Source organism: Convolutriloba macropyga, chromosome 8 (assembly GCF_964194025.1).
Source record: "Convolutriloba macropyga chromosome 8, txConMacr16.3, whole genome shotgun sequence".
Taxonomy (NCBI): Eukaryota; Metazoa; Xenacoelomorpha; order Acoela; family Convolutidae; genus Convolutriloba; species Convolutriloba macropyga.
Genome location: NC_134475.1, coordinates 16,318,926 through 16,337,905, shown reverse-complemented (window position 1 = coordinate 16,337,905; position 18,980 = coordinate 16,318,926). Strand labels below are relative to the sequence as shown.

The 18,980-nt window shown below is 36.5% G+C and overlaps 1 protein-coding gene across 4 annotated transcripts in view; it reads left to right on the top strand.

Moving 5' to 3' along the window:
* LOC142344513 (BBSome complex member BBS2-like) overlaps positions 1–18,980 on the top strand; it is an 89,461-nt gene that overhangs the window by 63,984 nt on the left and 6,497 nt on the right. Inside the window, exons 5-17 of one of the 4 annotated variants that reach the window (XM_075396230.1) lie at positions 4,119–4,223; positions 4,404–4,568; positions 5,325–5,382; positions 5,778–5,914; positions 6,228–6,284; positions 6,406–6,465; positions 6,579–6,676; positions 11,915–12,025; positions 12,358–12,493; positions 12,563–12,703; positions 13,693–13,803; positions 14,126–14,221; positions 15,105–15,245. In XM_075396230.1, the coding sequence (XP_075252345.1) occupies positions 4,119–4,223; positions 4,404–4,568; positions 5,325–5,382; positions 5,778–5,914; positions 6,228–6,284; positions 6,406–6,465; positions 6,579–6,676; positions 11,915–12,025; positions 12,358–12,493; positions 12,563–12,703; positions 13,693–13,803; positions 14,126–14,221; positions 15,105–15,245 (1,416 nt within the window). The remainder of the gene's footprint in view (positions 1–4,118; positions 4,224–4,403; positions 4,569–5,324; positions 5,383–5,777; positions 5,915–6,227; positions 6,285–6,405; positions 6,466–6,578; positions 6,677–11,914; positions 12,026–12,357; positions 12,494–12,562; positions 12,704–13,692; positions 13,804–14,125; positions 14,222–15,104; positions 15,246–18,980) is intronic. The other 3 variants (XM_075396233.1, XM_075396231.1, XM_075396234.1) reach the window with 3 other exon arrangements.

Sequence of the window (18,980 nt, the reverse complement as noted above, 5' to 3'; positions counted from 1 at the left end):
CTTTTTTAAAATGAGATCAAACAATGCAGCAACCTTCAGAAAAGACAGAAAATGTAATTGAACATAGCTCCGGAACGTTGCAGACGGGTGTGCCTAGCAGAAATTAGTTTGGCCTCATTTTAATGTCATCTTCGTACTTGCTCCTCAGGGTGAGTTTGGAATGAATTTGAATTTCATCAAGTTTGAATTTGACGGCGAGTGTAGTTAAATTACCTCACGTGCTCTAAACGTCACATGACCTCGCAGCTACCTATCGATCGGGGCTTTGCAAGATGTCCACTGTCTTAATTCGTTGAGCGAAAGAACATAGAAGGAAAGCAGATCGTTCCAAATTAGCCGTAGTCAGCTTTTCCTGCATCAACGGCGAAGTCATCATGATCAGTGTCTGATTGAATTCGGCTCCAGGAACGTTGCAGACGGATGTGCCTAGCAGGAAATTTAGTCCTCAACTCATATGACCCTACATAATCAAAATTGAAAAAAAATAGCAGAATTTGCAAAAAGGAGCTCCAATGTCTTGAAAAGCTAAGGGTGAATACTTGAAAAGAAAATAATTGAAACTTTCAAAATGAACGATGTCTTGAGCAATCACATCGGATGCAATCTAAATCTATTTACAGAATTGATTACCGTGTTTTCAGTGTTTTTCATATTGTTATGTTTTTCATTTTTGTTATAAATATTGTTTTAATCAACAGTATCAATTTCGAAAAACCAGTAAATCAAATTTAACGCCAATTAACAGTTGATTGCAAATTTCATAGAAAGTATATGGGGCACTGTCATTAGCGAGACAAGGTTTTCAGTCGAGAAAAAGGACAATAAGGGACAACAAAGTGTGACACCAACCTGTCATGACAGTGCATGACAATAGAAAACGACAAATACCGTAAAATTGCCGTTTCATGAAAAAAGCAGTTTTCTTCACTTTTTTAAAATGAGATCAAACAATGCAGCAACCTTCAGAAAAGACAGAAAATGTAATTGAACATAGCTCCGGAACGTTGCAGACGGGTGTGCCTAGCAGAAATTAGTTTGGCCTCATTTTAATGTCATCTTCGTACTTGCTCCTCAGGGTGAGTTTGGAATGAATTTGAATTTCATCAAGTTTGAATTTGACGGCGGGTCTAGTTAAATTTCCTCAAGTGCTCTTAACGTCATGACCTAGCAGCTACCTATCGATCAGGGCTTTGCAAGATGTCCACTGCCTTAGTTGGTTGAGCGAAAGAACCTAGAAGGAAAGCAGATAGTTCCAAATTAGCCGTAGTCTGCTTTTCCTGCATCAACGGCGAAGTCATCATGGTCAGTGTCTGATTGAATTCGGCTTCAGGAACGTTGCATTTATTGATTGGTGTGACTAGCAGGAAATTTTTTGGCGTCGTAGGACTGTCACCATTGTTCTTGCTTCTCATGGTGACATTATGAGAGTCCACAAGACATTCGGCTTCGCTAACGGTTCTGACAAGAGCTTCTGGCGTTAGTTTTGCTGAAACTAGGTTCAGAGGAAGAGCTCGTTGTACGCAATGCGCGATCCTCTCCCTTCTGTTCTACTGCAAGATCGTTCTGCTGACATTGGAGGCGACTGGCGTGAACTGCTGATGACTCCGGCTGGCCGTAGTATGTTGGCTGGAAGACATTAGTGCGGCCCTAATGGAAGATGATTTTGATGGCAGAACGCTGGAGGTCAAGGAAGTGAGCTGCTTCTAACTCCGGATGGCTGGAGTATGTTGATTGGAGGCTCAAATACTTTAGCGATTCCCTATTGCAAGATGGTTTGCTGGAAGACGGCTGAAATAAGCTGCTGCTGACTCCGGATGGTGGGATTGTGGTGATTGGAAGAAAGCAGTGGGGCCCTACTGCAAGTTGGTTCTGCTGGGAGAACGCTGGGGTGAGCTCCTGCTGACTGATTTTGATTGGGGTTCAACAGAAAAATATTCCTGCTGTGCAGAAAACGAGGCTGCTGGGATCAGCAGCTGTTAACACCGGTTGGCCATAGTACATTGGCAACTTCTCCATTTTGACTGTTATGGATTTCTTTGCAATGTTTCAGCGGACCCGACTTTGTTCTTCAATTTTGTTTAAGCGGTTGTAAACTTGTTTGAATGTCGATAAATACATACGCGGGATGTTCTTTACCAAAATTATATAAAAAGTGGGACAAAGCTAGTTTTTACCCTATTTTACCAGAGAGACACATTCAAGACCTGCTGTTGTGCTCTTATATTGACCTAGTTGCTTGCAACCACCATTTTATGGGTTTGCATGCGTTTGCAAATTTTGACTGACGATTTTGGTTTGTAATAATAACGAGAAATGTAAGGTCATAATGATAACGCTCGGCCCGACTGTTGAAGGCTATCTTTAAAGTTTCAATTGCCATAGTTACCTTTGTTTAGTTCTTTCATACCTCATTGCGACAACATTATTTACATATTCGTTTTACATCCGCCTATAACTTTTACAACTCAATTCCTGTGAAAGAAAAATCAAGAATGACCCAAAATGGTGGTGGTGTGAGTGTGAATCAACTTAAAAGTGAAGAAATTGATTGTTGGCATTAACAGTGCGTGTATTTGTGTGCTTGTATGCGCACGCGAGTGTATGTAAATCTGTGTCTCTCAGTGTGTGTGTGTGTGTGTGTGTGTGTGTGTGTGTGCGTGCGTGCGTGTGCGTGTGCGTGTGTGTGTGTGTGTGTGTGTGTGTGTGTGTGTGTGTGTGTGTGTGTGTGTATATGTGTGTGTGTGTATGTGTGAGAGAGAGAGAAACCAGATTTTTGCGAGCTTGTGTAATTTTTATTGTGCATATGTGTCAGCATGTGTATGCGTAAGCATACATGTATGCTTGTGCATCCGTGTACAGGTGAGCGTAAGAGTTCTTGTGCGGAGCCCTTTTTGAGCATAAAATCTGTATGTTTGCACGCGTGCGTGGCTGAGTATGTGCGTACTTTTCTCATTGTCATGTTTTAATTTTGATTGTACTGCCAGAGATTAAATTCGATGCTTTTTTGATTTGCCAGGGTTTTATTCAGTAGCCACCCTCATTTACTTAAGCAGCTGGTGTTTATGGTTTATGAGTTTAATAGCTCTCGAACCAAGTTTGAAGCAATTATTGTAAACGTGTTGATCTTTTTTATTCAAAGCTATTGCTTTACCGTTTTGACTTTTCGAGTGACTTTTACGTCTTTGAATTTTTCGTTTTGCGTAACTATAATTTCGCTCTCATTTATTAGTGTTTGCAGCTGAACTCAAGTGGCGGCAGTCCACTACTAAAATTCTAATAAAAAGCGCCGAAATTGGAGTATTTTATTACTTTTAATTTTATTGGTGGTTATAGCGGTATATAATAACCTCTAATTACATCATTTGAAGCCCACCTTAGTGATGTTAGTTACCCCCTTGGTCGTTCGAGACGTTAGTCTGTTATGTTCTCATTTTGTTAATTGCATTTACGCATTAATCGCGTTTTTCGTTTCACTGAAAGGACAGCTTTGACGTTTGAATCCAGTTTTTAAATCCCCTTTCAGTCAGATTCTTTGTAGGAAGAGTCCTATCAGTTCTCAATCGGGAATTGGTTTGAACTTAACTTTTGTGGGCTTCCATTTTTTGTTGTACAGGGGTTGCAATTTACACGTTTTGCTTCGCGTCTCCCTCACTTGCCTTTTCAACTGCTTGAATTTGCAATTCGTTTTCCCGATTAGTTTCCCAAGTAGTAGAAAATCATCTTAAGGTCTATCTAATTCATAGGAAACGATCCAAACTAATGAAGCTGATCATTAAAATTTATTGCACTGTATTATTGATTTTTTTAGAGAATACTGATTGTTTTTAGTGTTGAGCGTACTGTCTCCTTTAATTTTCGGGAAAAACTAATTTAATTTGTCTAATACAGGAAAACAGTAACACAGAAAAAAAATTTTTCATTATGTTCTGACTCCTAGCGTCGGTCAGTGAAGTCAACAGTTCCTTTTTTATTAATCTGTTGTCTATGCATCAATTTTTTACTCTTTGATACTCAAGGAGTTTTTATGGTTGAAGCGTCAGGGTGCGAACAGTTGCAGTGCTTTGCGTTCGAGATCAATTTCTCAGAAATTAATCAATTAGTTGAATTCATTTCTTTAGGTGGTGTCGTGCCTCACCTACATATCGGGCTCTAAGTTCGGCTACAGTTTGGAGAATGGAACAGTTGGAGTTTATGAAAGAAACACTCGGTTGTGGCGAATCAAGGTTAGGAGCTAACTTAATATTAATATTTTAATATTAAAAAATTTATGATGTATTTGATATAACGACAATTAAGGGAAAAGGTCCTAATTGTGTTCAAAATCAGATTAGAATGACAGAAAATAAAGCACACTAGAGATATGCGAGAAATTTAAGGATGGGTAATAGCGCCGACTGTTACAGTCAAAGAATCTGGCCCTGAGTTTGGCTGCTTACGATGTGAATGGGGATGGACAGTTGGAGCTGGTGGCGGGGTGGACCTCTGGGAAAATGGACGTGCGTGATTCCCAAACTGGAGAAGTTGTATTCAAAGATACACTACCTGCTGCGTGTGCTGCTGTAGTTGTCGTGAGTCCATTTGATAATCTTATCGCGTATCGTACATTGCCTTCAAAAAAAAGTTCCCTGTTGTAATTTTTGCTTAGTGTTTGCTACTTAACAATGCCCATATTCAATGTAAGCAGTGTTGGCCAACTTTGGCACCGGTTTCGTACACGAACCACCGCGAAAAAAAAACCACAAGCTATTAAAAAGGAAACCCCTAATTGTTTGCTTTAATAGTTTCAGCTAAATCAAATGAATTATCCGGATTTTCCTTGTTATTTCCGAGACCCCTTCAGCAATTATGTAAATATTTCTAATCAACGCAAATATGTAAGCATTTCGAGCCTTCACAGTGCTGAGAGCAGAATCACTGAATTAAGCACCAGTCTTATTTTTCGTTGCTGACTTTTCTGAGCCGTTTTATTGCTATAATTGATTAAATGGTGAAGGATAATTGCGAAGCATAAAATCGCAGCTGGATGGATAGACAAGTCGCCGCTGAAAATGTATGTGGAATACAGACCTGATTTATTTTAGAGTGAAAGATTTTTGTTGAATAATGAATCGTCGGTGAAGTTTTATTTTTTTTTAAAAAAAAAACAACTATTTCGAAAGTGAACTACTCAAAACTTTGCGCCAAAAAACTTACTTTTTTCCATTTACTGAGCGTTAATGAGTTCTGCTACCCAACAGGGAAAAGTTTTACTGTTTTTCAATATTTGAGTTTTCTGTACACTTTTTGGATTTTAAGATTTATTACTTATCATTTAACTGTTTCAGGGAGAGTACACTGGAAGCGGACGAGAGGAGCTAGTTTGTTGTACAATAGAAGGAGATGGTACGTTACTACGCAAATATGATTGGCAATTGTGAACAAAACTTTTAGCTAGCTTTTAATTATTGTAGCTATGAGCTGAGCGGAGCTGTATTGCGGTATTCGTGATTTTTTTTCAAAGAATTTGAATTTTACTGGGGCACTGTCTTTTGTGTGAAAATAATTTTGCTAAGGGGGCAAATTTTTTGATCACCTGTGGCATTTTTGAAGCAGTTCTTTATTTTTAACTCCAACTTTATCAGTCAATGGTTTTTCTCTCAACTATCTAAACTAGTACTATCTAAACTATCTATAAATCGAGTAAGTTTGAGCAAATTTTTGTCTGTTTTTTAAAGTTTATTAAGGAATATCTATTACTATTTACAGCAGATGCAATTTCTAGTGTATGAACATTTCAGTGCGTGGCTACCTACCGTCTGAGATAGGTGAGAGAATTTTGTTAAGTGGGAATGCGGGGCAGGAACAAGTGCGCAATCTGCAGCAGAAGAAACAGAATATGGAGATGGAAATGAGGAATGTGGAAATGAGCAAACAAGTAAGGCACTTTTTAAAACCAACGTGACTTTTTTTGCCTTCTATCGTAAATACAGGGTACGCCTGCACAGTGCATGTCGTGATTTTTCAACTCCGAAGTGTACTTTAGTGTATACACTAATGTATAATCTATAATTGACTAATGTATAGATGTATAATGTATAAATGTACTAAAATATAAATAATTGTCGCCGTTAATTACGTTTTGGGTTCGCTGATAGCTACTAGAGCTCGAATTAAAATAATTTGTAAAAATTTTTTACAACCAAATTGCGGCGTTATAAACGTTGTCAGCAAGATAGTTTGTGTTTCAGACGGCTGCTAAGATAAAGTCTGGAGATTTCGTGGCCAGTGAGGTTGGAGCTATTCCGGTTAGTAAAATTTAAAAACTAAATCTCAGCTAATATCGTCAATAATTTCTGTGACAGCATTAAAGATTGCATTGTGTTGTGATGTAATGGCGCACATGAACAGACCATTTGACTGTTTCAGACGGATACAGAAGTCAAAGTGGAGATGATTCCTAAATTGTCAGACAACCCAGAAGTACCGGTACGTTTCAACGTTTAACATCTGAGTTGGAATTCTTATAATTCGGCATCACAGTTTTTTCGACTCCATTTGGTCCGTTGTGCATTGTGCAAACTACCTTGTTGTTGTTCTAGTCGTGCGTGCAGTTGATAGTGGGCACCAGCAACGAGACTGTGATCAAAGCAGTGGTAGTGTTCGCTGAGGGAATTTTCCCAGGAGAGAGTCACGTTGCGTGAGTTCAATACGGTATTCTTCGTCAATCTCCAGATTGATTCTAAGTAACTGCGATAGCGTGCTATTATTGGCCTTCGTTTGACTTTTAACGACTCGATAAGGAATGAGGCTTGTTTTTTTACCGGAAGTACTATGTTAACAGGCGGCGTTTTGACGTAAAAGCGAAAGTGAGTGAATTGTCATAAGAACTGATCATGCGCTGCGTTGAATCAATGAATTTCCGACTTTGAATAATTTTTGCGACAGAAAATTGCATCGAGTTTACCGTTTTAGCCGTCCATTTGACTTATTAATTAATCTTGTAGAGAAGCAATTATTGTGAACGTTGTCTTTTTATTCAAAATTTTTGCTTGACCATTTTGACTTTTCGAGTGACTTTTACGCCCCTGACTTTTTGTGTGATCTAAAATTCCCTCTCAATCATAATTTCAAGCAGCTGAACTCAATTGGCGGCAATTTAATACTCGAAGTCAAATGAAAAGTGCGCCGAAATTGGTGCCATTTTCCACTTTTAGATATTAATAGTGGTATATATTAACCTCTAATGCGGTTATTTGAGGCCCTCTATTGAACTTCTTAGTCCCATTTCGCCCCCGCCGGACTGAAGCAGGCTGCAATTGATTAGAGTTCCCACTAGTAGTTCGAGAGCAATTCTTCCGACGTTTAGTCGGTTATGTTTAATAGCCGCCCTCATCTTCTCAGCCGGCTATTATAGCGCTCCTATTTTTTTTTACTTCGTCGAATAAAAAAATGTTTCGCTTTACCTCATTTTGCCGCCTTTTCAACATTTTGCGTGAAATCTTTTTGACTTCTCTAGGCTAGTTTCTCTCTTCTCTCATTCTGCTAAAAGTGATTTTGAACATCAGTTGTTCAGCAAAGCAATTCAAAATGAACAGAGTCAGTATAAAAAATTGAAGTCAGAAATAGAAACGGGATAAACCCATAAAGCCCAATTTTAGATGCCCGCTATTTGAACGTCGGTCCTATAAGTATTAGTAACCTCTCTCTAATGCTTATTGTTATTGATAGTAGCCCCTGTAGCCTCTCTCTAAGAAACAGAAGTATGTTCAACTATGAAATGCCATCAAAATAAATCGGACTTAAAAAAATGTTTTTGTACAAAAATCTTTTTTTTCAATATCTTCTGTTATTTCAATCCCAATCATGCTTATTGGAATCAACGGCGGCTATTTTCCGGCAATCTGCCGGGTATGTTTTTTCTTGTAGTTAAGTTTTCTACAGAAATAATTTTCGATTAATTGCTCTCAAATTAAGTTTGTATCAATTATGTTAGTCCTGTGGTCTCTAATGACATTTTTCGCTTGACTGATATTTTGTATGGCCCTTTTGACTTCGTTCTGAAGTACGGGATAAGCAGGTAACGCCCGGAGGGCGTGAAATTCTCTGGGAGCCTTATGGCTTACTAGTCTCAAAGTATGCGATTCACCGAAGCAGTTTAAGAGACATAAATTCATATGAAGGGTTGTTTTTAGAGTTTGTTTGCTTTGGAGCTTTCACGTACTTTTTTTGTGGACTAATCTGGATATTTTTCTTGTCTGTCTTGACAGTCTCCTCCCTGTGACAGGCTTATAATGCGAAGCATTGCATGCTGTCAAGCTCGAATCTGGGCACATTCTGCACCAAGCACAAAATCGTGCGTGTGTTATTGTTAGCGTTGTTTGGTTATTTATTGATCTCAAACTAAGTTGACGCAATTATTGTAAACGAGCTGATTTTTTATGATGCAAAATTTTTTGTTTTGCGTAACCTAAATTTCGCTCTTATTCACAAGTTTCAGCAGTTGAACTCAAGTGACGGCAGTTCACTACTAGAAGACAAACGAAAATTGCGCCGAAATTAGTATAAGTTTTTGATTTTTTTTGCTGTTATAGTGGTATACAATGATATATAATGATGTCATTTGAAGCCCCATCAGTGAATTTAGTCCCTTGTATTGAAGCAGGTTGTAATAAATTTTTAGCTTTCACTAGTCATTCGAGTGCAATTCTTCCGATGTTAGTGGGTTATATTTCAGTAATTATTATTTCAGTTATTATAATTATTACTTCAATTATTATAATTGATAATTTTTTTGTTGGCTATTTTATTTTCAGTTTTACTTTTAGTGTTTGTAAGTAGAACACGAACAACAGTTTTGTACCTTTTTGAAGCACGTTACAATCGCTGAGCCAAGTTGGTACCATTATATAAATGCAGAACATTTAATGTCGAATTATACAACTATCGGAAAAAGGGAAAATTATGAAAGCCTTCGATGAAGGCGAAGGTTATCAGGAACTCGATTATGATGTGTCACTGAATTTCAGCCTCTAGTAGTTGTGATATTTGATTTCCTGCTTATTTTTAATAGCCTCCGTCAGCCTCTCATCGGCTATTTTTAGGCACTCTCTTTTCAACGACTCGAAGAGGAGTATTGTTCGAGCGTCTTTTCGATGGATAAGTTTTTGGGGTGTGTTTGAAACCGGATGTAAAGTTCAATGCCTCACATGAAAACTAAGTGTTTGGGTGAAACGGCTGAACTTATTGAAGAGCAAAGAGAAGAGACAGTAATTTTCAGTTCATGCTGCATTTTTGAGAAAAACCGAGAAAAATAGGCTAAGAAGTGAAAGTATTTTAAAAATTTGCTAAGCGAGCGAAGTATTTTAATCAAGTTTTTCGAATCAGTTCTTTTTGCCCATCTCAATCATATATTATAGTTTTTATGCTATCTTCAGCTATTTTTGTAATTTTGCCTTTTTGGACGCTTTTTTAGCTTTTTCACCCACTTTTCAAATTTTTAGGGTCCGGGGTAATTTTCTTGATAGGCATAAGTATTCCTGTCGATTTATTTTTATGCCCTTTAACTTTTATTATTGCTTGAAGGTTGTTATAGTTGAAAAAAAAGTCTAAATTTTTAAATTTTAACAATTTTTGCTTTCTCACTTTTATTACTAATTGGCGCTTTTCTGCTTTTTGTCATATTCAATTGTTTATAAAGGTTTGCTGTAGCGTTACTGTTACTACTTGAAAACAAAGGTTTGATAGCACATTTAGCTTATTTTTATTTCCTTGTTTTAGTGTTTTCCCGTGCGTTTGGGTATCGTGTAGTTGCTTAACGAATAAAGAGAAACGGCTTATTAATAGCCGCCCTCATCTTCTCAGCCGGCTATTATAGCGCTCGTATTTTTTTTTACTTCGTCAAACTTTTTTTCGCTTTACCATTTTGCCGGTTTTTCGACATTTTGCGTGAAATCTTTTTGACTTCTCTAGGCTAGTTTCTCTCTTCTCTCATTCTGCTAAAAGTGATTTTGAACATCAGTTGCTCAGCAAAGCAATTCAAAATGAACAGAGTCGGTATAAAAAATTGAAGTCAGAAGTAGAAACGGGATAAACCCATAAAGCCCAATTTTAGATGCCCGCTATTTGAACGTCGTTCCTATAAGTCTTAGTTACCATCTCTAATGCTTATTGGTATTGATAGTAGCCCCTGTAGCCTCTCTCTAAGAAACAGAAGTACGATATGTTCAACTACGAAATGCCATCAAAATAAATCTTAAAAAATATTTTTGTACAAAAATCTTTTTTTTTCAATATATTCTATTCGTTCAATCCCATTCATGCTTATTGGAATCAACGGCGGCTATTTTCCGGCAATCTGACGGGTATGTTTACAGTGTGTTGAAAGCATCTTTTGAGACTCTGCTGTTTTTAGAGAACATCATTAAGATTTTTAACGGGTTTCTTAGATTTTGTCATTAAGTTTTTTTGCTCTGTTTTATTTAGAGGTTTCGCCTGCACCTTTTTTGAGAGCTATCGCTTGTCATCTTTTCTGTATTATACTTCCTCGTATTTCATTCTCACGTCGCCATTACCGCTGTCCCAGTTTTTATTACTTCTTTGTTTCGCTTTACCGTAGTTCAGTTTGTTCAAAATTTTGCGTGAATCTTTTTGATTTCACTAGGCTATCTTCGTTCTTCTCTCATTCTGTCAAAAGTGATTTTTTGAAGCAGCTGCCCAGAAAAATATTTTAAAATCAGAGCCTGTAGCAAAAAAAAAATAAAAACGGGAGAAACCCTTGAAAACAAATTTTAGATGTCCGCTACTTGAGCTTTGTTCTTATAAATCTTAGTTATCATCCCCAGTGCTTTTTGGTATTGATACTAGCCTCTCTTTGTATCCCAGAATTCAAAACAGAAGTTTATCTAACTAAGAAAGACCAACATAATTAATGTTTTAAATGTTTTTTTTTGGACAAAAAGTCGGTTTCTTCATTCTTTCAATCCCAATCGGGGTTGTGGGAATCTATAGCGGCTATTTTTCAGCAATTTGCCGGGTTTTTTTTAACATCGGCAATTCTATTGAACAGAAATTAAGTTTATTGGGCATTCTGTTATCAAAAGTTTTTCTTGGAGTCGCAACTAGTGAAAAATTGGCAAGAATATATTTTTACATTTTTCTTTTACATTTACATTTTAATTTACATTTGCGTTTTACATTTACGCTTTTAATTTGTTTTCTTTTTTTAGTCGACTGATTTAATAAAGCAAATGAAAGTTTGCTAGTTTAGTTAGCTTTTGGCTAATGCGTAAGTTAAGTTCCACTTCGAGTCGATTCCGGAGTTTTTCGGCTATTTTTTTTTTAATTCGCTTTACCTTTTGATCAAGTTTTTTGTTTTCACTTTTAGTCACGAATTTTCTCTTTTTTTAACTTCTGAATTACCTCACTCACTGTTTCAACTGAATAGATTTTAAATTCTTTCCCTCACTGAATTACGTAATGTGGTGAATACGGTCAAAGAGCAAAATCAAAAGAAACGGGATAAACATATAAAGCCCGATCATTAGGTCATAGTGCATTAGGTTATCAAAATTCATTAACGCTATTTCTAGCGGGCATAAGTATTTTGCTTAAAAGCGTTCAGTTTAGAAGCTGATTTAAATGTAATGTTAGAATCTAATCGAATATGTAGAATTTGCACACCAAATAAGAACACTTAGAAAAATGGTCAATTTCTATCTTAATTTTTTCCTGTTTTAATCCCAATGTGCGTCAAGCGGGTCAACGCGGCTATTCTTCGGCAATTTGCCGTCTCTGTGCTGTTTGGAGTCAAACGTTTTGAGATTCGATTTTTACTCTATACAGCATTGAACAATTTCAATATTTTAAATACTCGAGTAAGGCATTCAGTGCAAATAGCTTAGAGTTATAAGCATAAAAGATGCAATTGTGTGTTTAGGCATCCGGGTAATTCCGCGGCTTCAAGTGAGCCAGTTGTGGTACCACTGCGACCTCTGACCAATTCACTCGTGGATCTCCACATGAAGATATTCGTCGGACACAAGACCAGGTTCCAAACTTTGCGACTGCTTTATAAATGATGTTTCTATTCCAAATCTTAGATTTTTGGTCATTTGCGTTTTGACTTACTTAGTCAATTGCGCCATTGAAACTTTTTTTGAATAACTTTAATTTTTATTGAATTTTTTAACAATGAAACCAGTTCAGGACCGACAAATGATAACTGACGTTGTGGGGGAATGTTTAGAGGTGAAGTGATGTAAAAGTGGAGCATATGTTGAATAGGGGGCTTTAATTTGAGTTTTAATGATTCGGTTGAAAAAAAGTTGAACCGTAACTAGAAGAGGAATCTGTGTAATGTGAGCATGCTTTTTATTTAAGCAATTACCTGCATGTGTTCGAGTTGTCGAAGCAGTTGCCCAAATTCAGTATGTTCATGAGGCATGAAAAGACCCTGCCACCCGAAAAGGCACCCTCTTGTTATGTCTCTTTCATTATCAATGAGCGGATCAACAGGGTAGGTACAGCTATAGTTGTCCATGGCCAAGCGAATAAGATGTTAGGTAGAATTTTTGATATTTCGTAGATCTTCATGTGGCTAAACATGGCATTTCTATTGGAAGAGAAGCCCTCTGAGGACTCGGCTGAGATGAATGTATCCTTCACCTACTTGAGGACAGGCGACAATCTATGCATATCATGCATGCCGCAACGAATGGCCGCCAGTGTTAGCTAAATTACACTCCATTGCTCTTGATGGATAAGTTCTCTTAATTAATAAATGTTTGCCAGTCGGTAACATGCTGCAACTTTAACCTGTTCACATTAAGAATGTTGACGTTTTTTGCTTATGATGATGATTTCAAGTTCCGAAATTCAGCTATTCGTCTTGTTTATTCAGAAATTTTAACTACTCGCTGTTTTCGCCTCTAAATTATTTTGCACAATAACATACTACATTAACGCAATATAACGTGGAACTCTTATCCTGTCTACGTTAATATGCAAACTATTGTATTCACTTTTCAAAATTTTTCGAGGTTACATAATTGCAAAAGTTTTAGAAATGCGTATGTTTGACAAGAACTATTGAAGTGAAGGTCTCTTTAGGAATAGTAATTCATCATCATCGAGGAAAGCGGAGTAAATAATTACTTCTAACGTGCTCTCAAACGCAGCTCGTTACATTTGTTTTTAATCCTGTTTTTTATACAATTTTCGTGCTACCATTTTTTTGTCTGAGGAACCGGATAAATATAAAACCAGAGGCAATAAGTTGCTGAGCAGTTCTCTAGGAGCCTTTTTAGTCTACTAGTCTAAGTGTACTGTTCACCATAACAGCTGAGGAGGTATGATCCCATGATTTGCAAGTTTAGACAAAATCATTTGCATCAATTGGAAGTTTAGACTCACTCTTATGCACCCCCCCCCCCCCCCCCCCCCCCCCAACCGTATGGACCCTGAAACTACCGAACAAAGCTATTTCTAATTGTTTGAGACAATTCTTTGGACAGTCGGCTATATTTTGTTTCGGTTAAGGCTCATTTGAACATTGGACTTCTGTCTTACCTAAGCCGTTGTTCTCGTACAGCCTAGTAACTGTAAACTATCACACATCAAGATTTTTTGTTAGTGGTGCCTTGTAAATTTCTTAGTTCATTTTTTCGAAAATCTGGAATTACCAAAATTCAGGAAAACGTGTGGATCTTTTTCCAGAGCCCGGCGACTTCTCAGAACTTGTTAAGTCCGGCTAGTATAAGCTCGGCCAAGAATCGTGGAAAACTCATTCGACAAGGCTCCGATAACTCATCCTGCACTATTTGGCAGGTAGTGTTGAAGGGACAGTATTGTGATTTTAAAATAGCAGTTCTTACTAGGCAAAATACTAGATTGTTTGCATTGTCCTCTAATGTATAACGTGTCAATCTTCTAACTAAGTTGTACCGTGAAATCGGCCATTTATCACAAATAGTTCCTAACCATAAATGATGTAAATGTCGTGTGAGTTTTATCTTTTTACTGCAGCAAAACAGCTAAATTGGTTGGGACCTCTTTAATTATTCGTCGTTTTTTTTAATTTTTTTTCGAATGAAAGTCGAAATCATATGTGGTGTCTGTGCAATAGATTTTCAAGTAACGTTCGTTTCAGCAACGCGACATTTTCGAGCCCATGACGCCAAATGAAAATAGAAAAATAGTCGCGTACAGAAAGGGCTCTGATAACTCTTCATGTGCTATTTGGAAGGTATTTTGGAACTGTTTCTTCCCCATGCGACCCCTCCCCCACCTTCACCACTCCCGTCGATAGAATATGACCATCTATAATTTATGATTTTACACCCTTATAACATCATAAATTAACTATAATGACCTTCACATGCAATTCAGTCTCTTATTGGGTTGTGCAAAGCTTTATCAGTGCAATAGAAGTATTGGTTTGTTCAGACAGCTAAATAGGAACAATTTTGTTCACCGGGAGGGGGTTGATGGAAATAGTTCCGGTATATGGATGGAAAATCAATGAAATTCTAACCACCTGAGAAAGTCATGGATTCAGTTATCCCACTTAAACTGTTTGGCTGAGCTGCGATTGTTTTGTTTTGTCTCCATGACTTACAAATTAATTAATTAAAGGGCTACAGTTTCTCTTATGCCTACTAATATTAATCAAAATTAAGATCATTCCACATTGGACTCGTAATTTGGTTCATTGAGATAATACAATTGATTAGACATCCCAATGTTCTAGGAAGAACATCTTCCAGATGTATTCACCCGCCCCCGTCCCCGCTAAAAAGATTTTCAGATTTCACAACGACGTGCTTACAAACTAATGCTTGTTTTTGCACAGATAGCTGTTTTATAGCGTAATAACAGGTGGCAATCGCCAGTGCAATTTTAGTATGTCTAGTATATGGTGCAAAATTCCGATTATTATTGTCATATTTTAACAGAGAGGGGAGGGGGTTGTAGTTCCCAACCTTTTATCATGATTGCTCCTCGGACGTCTAAGTAATTGGAGTGGAATTACACCGCGCATTTTTTTAAGGGGGGGACAGACTGTGATTGGAAACGGTGACAACTTCCCAATTTAAATGGCTTGTTATGAATGTGTTGGTTATGTGTAGGTAACGTTCCGCACAGATGACATTGAGCTAGCTGGAGATCTAGTCCAGTCTCTGTTTGAGTTCATCGCTGTGTCTGGAGATGTCCAATGCGAAGCTCATTTTCCACATGTTCTCTACAACCTCAAGCATTTAGTCCAACAGGTGAGAGAAAGAAAGATGAAATGAGCTAGTGGTATATATGTAAATGATGAATCATTAGAAAATAGGGGCAAAATTTGATTAGTTGATTGAAAGTGTTCTTTTTGAAATGGGATAACCACCCCATCTCAAAATATAATTTTCTCCGCAACTTAAATCTGCATGGTTAAATCAATATTATAAAATTTGTTCAATGCATACTGTCCTATATATGATAGACGCAGTCATATTCTTGGCCAGATAATATTGAAAATTTCTGTCCTTTTCCCTAAGTTTGTCCCTTTCTTTTTGTATGAAACAGTTTGTAACATATTATTGCTGATGGCTTTTTAATGCAATTTTTCGTTATATCAAATTTTTATTAGACTGTTTTTTTCGTATGGCCATTTTCTGCATGGTTTAATCAATATTTTAAAATTTGTTCAATGCAGACTGTCCTATATATGTTTTCTGCATGTTTAAATCAATATTATAAAATTTGTTGACAATTGTACTGTCCTATATAACATTTTCTGCATGGTTAAATCAATATTATAAAATTTGTTCAATGCATACTGTCTTATATATAACAGACGCAGTCATATTCTTGGCCAGATACTATTGAAAATTTCTGTCCTTTTTCCTAATTTTGTCCCTTTCTTTTTGTATGAAACAGTTTGTAACATATTATTCCTGATGGCTTTTTAATGCAATTTTGTACTATCAACTTTTTATCAGGCTGTTTTTTTTTCGTGTGGCCATTTTCTGAATGGTTTAATCAATATTATAAAATTTGTTCAATGCATACTGTCCTATATATTTTTTCTGCATGGTTAAATCAATATTATAAAATTTGTTCAATGCATACTGTCCTATATATGATAGACGCAGTCATATTCTTGGCCAGATAATATTGAAAATTTCTGTCCTTTTTCCTAATTTTGTCCCTTTTTGTATGAAACAGTTTGTAAAATATTATTCCTGATGGCTTTTTAATGCAATTTTTCGTAATATCAACTTTTTATTAGACTGTTTTTTTCGTATGGCCATTTTCTGCATGGTTTAATCAATATTATAAAATTTGTTCAATGCAGACTGTCCTATATATGTTCTCTGTATGTTTAAATCAATATTATAAATTTTGTTGACAATTGTACTGTCCTATATAACATTTTCTGCATTGTTAAATCAATATTATAAAATTTGTTCAATGCATACTGTCCTATATATAATAGACGCAGTCATATTCTTGGCCAGATAATATTGAAAATTTCTGTCCTTTTTCCTAATTTTGTCCCTTTCTTTTTGTATGAAACAGTTTGTAACATATTATTGCTGATGGCTTTTTAATGCAATTTTTCGTAATATCAACTTTTTATTAGACTGTTTTTTTCGTATGGCCATTTTCTGCATGGTTTAATCAATATTATAAACTTTGTTCAATGCAGACTGTCCTATATATGTTTTCTGCATGTTTAAATCAATATTATAAAATTTGTTGACAATTGTACTGTCCTATATAACATTTTCTGCATGGTTAAATCAATATTATAAAATTTGTTCAATGCATACTGTCCTATATATAACAGACGCAGTCATATTCTTGGCCAGATACTATTGAAAATTTCTGTCCTTTTTCCTAAGTTTGTCCCTTTCTTTTTGTATGAAACAGTTTGTAACATATTATTCCTGATGGCTTTTTAATGCAATTTTGTCGTACTATCAACTTTTTATCAGGCTGTTTTTTTTTTTTCGTGTGGCCATTTTCTGAATGGTTTAATCAATATTATAAAATTTGTTCAATGCATACTGTCCTATATATTTTTTCTGCATGGTTAAATCAATATTATAAAATTTATTCAATGCATACTGTCCTATATATGATAGACGCAGTCATATTCTTGGCCATATAATATTGAAAATTTCTGTCCTTTTTCCTAATTTTGCCCCTTTTTGTATGAAACAGTTTGTAACATATTATTCCTGATGGCTTTTTAATGCAATTTTTCGTAATATCAACTTTTTATTAGACTGTTTTTTTCGTATGGCCATTTTCTGCATGGTTTAATCAATATTATAAAATTTGTTCAATGCAGACTGTCCTATATATGTTTTCTGTATGTTTAAATCAATATTATAAAATTTGTTGACAATTGTACTGTCCTATATAACATTTTCTGCATTGTTAAATCAATATTATAAAATTTGTTCAATGCATACTGTCCTATATATAATAGACGCAGTCATATTCTTGGCCAGATACTATTGAAAATTTCTGTCCTTTTCCTAATTTTGTCCCTTTCTTTTTGTATGAAACAGATTGTAACATATTATTCCTGATGGCTTTTTAATGCAATTTTTCGTACTATCAACTTTTTATCAGACTGTTTTTGTGTGGCCATTTTCCCCTGAACATTTTGAACTTCAATCAAAAAGGGGATAAACAGGTAAAGCCCGGAGGACATTAAGTTCTTTTAGAGAGCCTTTCGGCTTACTGAGACTCTAATAATGCGATTCACCGAAACATTTTTTTTAAAATTCGACCCCCCCCCCCCACCTGCCCATTTGACTCCAACTCATTTCACACAAAAGCTCAAATCCCCCCAGCCCCCCCCCCTCCCCCAAGACTCGCCTCTAACCGCTCAAATAAGCTAAAGCTAGCCTCATTAATCCGCAGTTAGCAACTGACGATGCCAACCGCTCGCTAGTCGTTTGAGAGCAATTCGCCCGCCGTTAGTCGGTTATGTTTTTAAACAGCAGCTGCTCAGCGAAGCAATCTGAGATGAACCCTCACAATATTGAAAAACAAGATCAAAAATAGAAACAGCATAAATCCAGTTTGAGTTACCCGGAATTTGTTCTAATTACTCTTAGTTTCCAGGGAAAATGTTTATTGATATTGATACTTATCTCTCTATCCTCTCCATCAAGAACAGGTGTGTGCCTAACTAAAAATTCTAATCAAAATAGGGCTCTTAACTTTTTTTAAAAAAACAATTCATTTTTCTGTTCTTGTTCAATCTCAATCTGGTCATGGGAATTAATGGTGACTGTTTTTCCGGCAACCGGACGAAAGCTTGTATTTGGTTAATCGCTCAGCACTTCATTTTCTGATTGCTGATGGCAAGGAAGATTCCTCGAGTTTAATGTATTCACTCCTTGAAGTTAATTCTGCATTTTCTACTACACCAGATGTTAATTTAATATGAATCGTTTTTAAGTTCAAAGGGGGATACGTTTAGATCTCTTATAACAATACATACTCGCGTTTTGAAAAATATATCGGAAACATTTTATAACAAAATTTTGGTTTTTGTGAGTTTTTCCACAAAGCTGGCTGTGTATCAAGACAATGTGTTCCGTGCTGTTCCAATTTTCAATTGCTTTCAAACGAAGGTTTTAGTCATTATATTAGTCCTCTGGTCTATTTGACCATTTGGTTGCTCTGCCATTTAGTTCCTCTGACCATTTGACTTTCGTCTTCATACACGGGATAAACAGGTAGAGCCGGCATGGCAATTATGCGCGTCACTGAAACTGTTTGAGACACAATTTCATGGAATGGATGGTGGTTCCTCGAGTTCGAACCCCTTCCTCCTACCCTCCCCCTTCACCCCTCCGCCTAATTCCAACCATATCTCCAAACGCTAGTCCCCAACCGAGCTCAAACCCCCCCCCCCCCTCAATTAAGCTAAAGCGAGTTTTTCTTAGCATCAGCTATCAGCGCTCGCCATGATGTCATTTGTTCCTCAACTACTT